General features: G+C 34.9%; 1 protein-coding gene across 1 annotated transcript in view; it reads left to right on the top strand.

Annotated features, from left to right (window-relative positions):
• Positions 1 to 3,934: 3,934 nt before the first annotated feature.
• The window catches only part of LOC125650835 (HCLS1-associated protein X-1-like), a 6,907-nt gene continuing 4,841 nt past the window's right edge, over positions 3,935 to 6,000 (top strand). Inside the window, exons 1-2 of the mRNA XM_048879380.2 lie at positions 3,935 to 4,098; positions 5,008 to 5,177. Of these exons, the coding sequence (XP_048735337.2) occupies positions 4,019 to 4,098; positions 5,008 to 5,177 (250 nt within the window). The 5' untranslated portion in view covers positions 3,935 to 4,018. The remainder of the gene's footprint in view (positions 4,099 to 5,007; positions 5,178 to 6,000) is intronic.

Below are 6,000 nucleotides of genomic sequence, written 5' to 3' on the forward strand. Positions count from 1 at the left end.
AACAGAACGCTGTACATACATCCAGGTCCCCCCCTCTTTCTTCATCTAACGATTTGAAGTAGTACCTTTATAAGTAAAATCATAATACACATCTCCACTTTTGATAAATACAATGTACTAGTAGTATCTTTCATAAAAGTGTATTTTACTGATTTCCATTCTGAAGATAGAAATGTCATCTTTGCAAATTTTCAATTATTCATTTATTCATTGCTAGGTATAAACGAGACAAGATGGATTCACAGGACGGTGTAGACTAACAACTGGTGAATTAGTGCTATATTCCGGACACGAAGAAGAGAACTCACCAAATACACAACAAAGATGTAGATGACCGCCAACTAAAGAGGAGATTAAAGTAGCCTTAAAACAGCTGAGAAATGGCAAGTCAGCGGGGTCCGATAACATTCCAGTAGAAGAATTAAAGGCAGATTCTGATAGCTCAGTTGACATCCTCTATCCACTCTTCAAGAGAATTGGGAAGTAGAAACTATTCCTCAAGAATGGAAAGCAGGGTACCTAATCAATCTTCCTAAAAGAGGATACCTCAGTAACTGTGCAAACTAAAGAGGAATAACACTACTAAATGTTTCAGGAAAGGTATTCAATCGGGTAATACTAAACAGAATGAAACAAGGAGTGGGTGACAAGCTACGCGACCAACGAGCCGGTTTTCGTAAAAACGGATCTTGTACAGACCAGATAGCACCACTACGTACCAGTGTTAACAGAGAGCTAGAGGATATGGAAGCTAGTGCGGCATTATGGAGTACCTGGTAAATATTATCCGCAATTCCTATGAACACTTGACATGCAAGGTTATACACGGAGGACAGCTTACGGAGACATTTGAAGTTAAAACTGGAGTTCGTCAAGGATGTCTATTGTCACCCTTCCTGTTCCTGCTTGCAATAGATTGGATAATGAAATCATCCACAATCAATAGGAGGAACGGAATACAATGGATACCACAGGATGACCTAAATTTTGCTGACGATCTGGCATTCCTTTCGCATACTCAGATCCAAATGCAGGAGAAAATGGCCACAGTTGCAGAAACATCAGCACAGTTAGGATGAAGCAATCAATAGAATGAAGGCAAAGATATTTTAAAGAGCAAACATATAGGGCTCAAGGTGGGTGTGACCGGTCGACTGGGGATGCTTACTCTTCCTTGGCACCTGATCCCACCTCTGGTATATCCAGGGTTCCGTGTTTGCCCAACTCTCTATTTTGTATTGCTTATGGGAGTTATGAGATTGATCACTGTTCTTTATCTTCGCCTTTCATTAAGGTTTTATGTGCCGTTTAAAGGTGTACTAGTCGGTAGAAAGGATTTAGACTGCAGAGTATTAAAATCCCATTTTTCGAAGGAAGGTATGAGGAAAAAAGACGTGGATAAGGTTTTGTTGGATCAAGAACCTTACCTTTAAAAAACACCCAGTCACCTTTGTCCATGTACTTTTTCTAAAACCACTTGGACAGAGACCCAGATAAACTGCGAGAAAATTGATATATCGAAGCTAAGAGCAGCTAGGCCTACAGCGTATACATTTTGTTCTGGTCTTCAAATTCATTACACACTCGGATCAAATGACCTTCACCTTGTAACAACATATGTAACTTGTGCTCCCAGTTTCTACCAACTAGTGGATTTATAAAAATAAAAAATAAAACTTAAAGATACAAAGTAATTGAACTTTTAATCATAAATAATAAAATATTGTATTTCCTAACTTTAAATTGAATGATAAAATTATGTCCCATTGAACTCGTAACATCTTGAGTGCGCCAATATAACGCCGTGCTCCCACTTCATAACGACGTGCAGATCAAAAATTAAAATAAGATTGTTTTATTGAAATAATATATTGTGATTTCCACTTTAAATTTGATTATTTTTATTGATTTGTGTGGGGTTACAACATAATAAAAGCAATTTTCGTAACAATATCTTCACTATATCAAAATTCGTCTTTTGAATTTTTCTGTACTTTGAGTAGTATTAGTCTCATAAATGATATGAAATGAGGGAGAGCACTAACATAGGTTTATCTTGCTTTTATGGCAAGCCCTTTTACCATTTATTCGAACAATAAGATTTCTCTTTAAATTAAAGAGATATCACTTATCTTGAAGAGATATCTCTTTAAAATGAAAGATATCTCTTAATTTTAAGAAATATCTCTCTAAGAAGAGATACATTTTTCACTTAGAGAGATATCTCTTTCACTTAGAGAGATATCTCTTACTTTTAGAGATATCTTTTTCACTTAGATAAATAGCCCTTACTTTTAGAGATATCTCTTACACTTAGAGATATCTCTTTCATTTAGAGAGATGTTTCTTTCACTTAGAGATATATCTCTTTCACTTAGAGAGATATTTCTTATACTTTAAGAGATATCTCTTTCAATTAGAAAAAATATATCTCTTTCACTTTGAGAGATATCTTTTTCACTTGAAGAGATATCTCTTTTACTCTGAGAGATATTTCTTTTACTTTGAGAGATATCTTCTTCACTTAAAGAGATATCTCTCTAATAATTCTTAGAGAGATATCTCTCAAAGTATAAGAGATATCTCTTTAATCGTTGAAAAGGAAATATCTCTCAAATAGAAAGAGATATCTCTTTTCAATATCGTTTTTATTAGGTTGAATATTTAAGGAATTCTCCCTAAACCGGAAGCCCACCAAAGCAAATCTATGATGGTTGCAATCCCGGGTGAAGATTTTGCGTTTACCGCATGTATACAATTAATAAAGACAACAAATTGATCATCGTCGGAAACCCACGGTTGATTACGCTTCTTTCCTCTCTCCATCACCCGTGGGTCCATTCATTCCTACTCCCTCGTTATCATGAATAATTAATAAGGCAATTTGATTGGGCGCTCATAGTACACCCTGAGCAAATTTGTCCAATCAACAAGACACTTTCAGCCCAATTTCGGTATACAATTCTTGTGATAGCAAAGTTAAATTGATGCTACCTTTAAAAACAGAAGATTTCCGTTGCTATAACGATCACTTTGATTGAACGGTATTTTTAAATATCTATTCATGAGAACGAGTGAGTAGGAATGAATGGACCCACGGGTGGTGGAGAGAGGAACGAAGCGTAATCAACCGTGGGTTTCCGACGATGTAAATTGATAGAATATGTGAGCTAGACAGGGTTTAGCCTCTTGGAAACTTGACAATGTTACTTCAACCACCTCGTCAACCCTTTCCGCCATCTTAACTCTAGAATTATTTTGATTGTTAAAAAAATAGGGAACCTTACATCATATTAATAGCGATGTGCACAATGTTCAGGAAGAAGTCATTATGATCACCGGAAGGGGAGGGGGGGTCTGTTTAATCTAAAGAGATATCTCTTTTTGAAAATTCAAAAAGATATCTTTCTAATTTAAAGAGATATCTCTTTTTACATTGATAGAGAGATATCACTTTACGCCAGAGAAATATCTCTTTCTCTTTTTCAAGAGATATCTCTCTAGATAGCTTTAAGAGAATCTCTCAACGAGAAAGAGATATTTCCATAGCGTAAAGAGATTTCTCTTTTCTTTAAAGAGATATCTTTTTAGTTGAAGAGATATCTCTTATGTTTAAAGAGATATCTCTTTTGTTTAAAGAGATATCTCTTATGTTTAAAGAGATATCCCTTTTGGTTAACTCTCTACATATGTAACTTACATTCTCTAGAGATATATCTACAACCAATGGATATATCTCTCTAGTGTAAAGAGATATCTGTCTTATTTGAAGAGATATCTTATTTTACGAATAAATAGTATGTTTGATTGACAGGCAGCTTACAATTTGGGGGTGTTAACTTAAAATTGGGGCCTTTAAAAGCTTGCTATATGCTTTATTGATTCATACAATATGAAATGAGCACACGAATGCTTTCTTGTAAAAATTGACTTGCACTTATGCAACTCCGCTTACTTCCGGTGTAAACAGAAACTGCTAGAATCCACGTCCGGTCATTGTAAACATCTATTGAAGAAAATGGGCATAATGGATATGTTTCACGACTTTTTTCTTGGCTCAAGAGAGCGTCATACTAGACCAATAGAAGATAAAAATCAGTAAGTCTTGTTCTACAATTTCTGACGAAATCATAGTGGAATGTGGCATACGATACACATTATTTTACCAGTTGTTTTACATGTAGTCTACATATTTTTTCATTGTGTATAATATGCATATCTCTTTTTAATATAGATGTGACAAGTAGCTATCACAACATTTCCCTGGTTCCTATAATGCAAATATTGTGTCGTTTTCATTGTTTTCTGCTCATGTTGCACATCGAGGAATGCATGGATCAGATGTAGATTGCCTATATAACCAGACAGTGTATCATGACCCAGAACTATGGTTTATATTGCCAAGATCTACATGTACATGCCATGTAGGCCATCCCCACTCTCTCCAGCACAGAAATTTATTTGTATGCCCTAAAAGTTACAAATACTTGTCCAGGTCATAACACAGAGGGTATTGCTTTGAAATACACTGAGAACATCCATTCCAGCATAACTTTTTAAATGGATGATGGAATTTGCTTCAATAACTTTTGAGGGGGAAAGTAAACCATTTGTGTTATTATAGTTAAATACTGTCTTCTTTTCTGTTTTTTTTTTAACTTTACCATTTTGTATGTTCAACATGTAAGTGAAAATCGGGGATGGGTAGGCAATATATTTAAAGATTAAATGTAAAATATCAGAAATTGTTGGGATAAAAAGTAAGGTCAAGGTTATAAAAATATGTAGTAATCAAATTTAAGTGCATGTGATACTCATCAGGTGAACGTTAAAGCTCAATGCAACGGTCTTTTGTATTATTTTACATCTCCCTCCCAAGTTAAAATGAAATCCCAAACTTTTCATCCCACCAATACTTAAATTCATTCATCAACAGTGAAATACCATGTCAGTGAAGTCATGTTAGAATTTTAATTTCATTGCACTGTTGAATTTTCTTAATGACAGATTCTTCAAGGAAGGACAGCAGATTCCTGGCAACAGAAGAGATGGAGAACAGATTGAGGATTTTGACAGAATTTTCACTGAGAGTTTTATTGACATGGAAAAACACATGGAAATGATGCAAAGAGAAATGGAGACCATATTTCATAGATTTGGAGCAATGCACATACCTTGTAAATCTGTACACTTACACAAATTTTGCTTTTGCTAAACCATATGGTTTATCCCACAGGCAATTATATCGCGTGGGTTTGAATTTATTATTAAAGAGTAAAGGTATAGAACTCAAAATATAGGGTACCCAAGTATACAGAATTTCGGGATGAACTTTGTTAGCAATGTAGATTGATTATGTTTGAATATATTACAATACAGAGTAGAAGTTTATACCATTTGGTTTATTAGGTCACCTGAAAAAAACTCTGGTGACCTATAGCAATTGGTTGTCGTCCATCGTGCGTCAACAATTGAACATTTTTAACTTCTTAATAAATCCCAGTCCAATTCTTTTCAAATTTGGTATGAAGCATCATTTGGACAAGGGGGACAGAAATTGTAAATTTCAGGACTCCAGCACCCCTGGGGCCCAAGGGGCGGAACAAAAATTGACTAATTTTCAAAAATCTTCTCAATAATCGCATATACATGTATGTAAGAAAAACTAAATGCATAGTGATGTAGAGTAGGAAGGCCTCTACCAAAATTTGTAAATTTCATGATCGCCGGGGTAGGGTTTTGACCCCAGAGTGGAGCAAAGCTTGGTATATAGTGTCTATGTGTAAAACACTTAAAATAACATCTTAAGTTCTATTGATACTAACAATTTATGTTAAATGTCTTGCATTTGACATGTTGCTGGGTAAATAAAATATTGATATTGTGTATATATTGCAGGATAAACACTATATACACTGTGACTGTTTCTGGAAATGTAAGTGAGTTTGGGGAAAAAACAAAAAGAGCACGCCGCAAGCTTTGCTCTCAGTTACATTTTCT

Source organism: Ostrea edulis, chromosome 5 (assembly GCF_947568905.1).
Source record: "Ostrea edulis chromosome 5, xbOstEdul1.1, whole genome shotgun sequence".
In the NCBI taxonomy this organism is placed as follows: domain Eukaryota; kingdom Metazoa; phylum Mollusca; class Bivalvia; order Ostreida; family Ostreidae; genus Ostrea; species Ostrea edulis.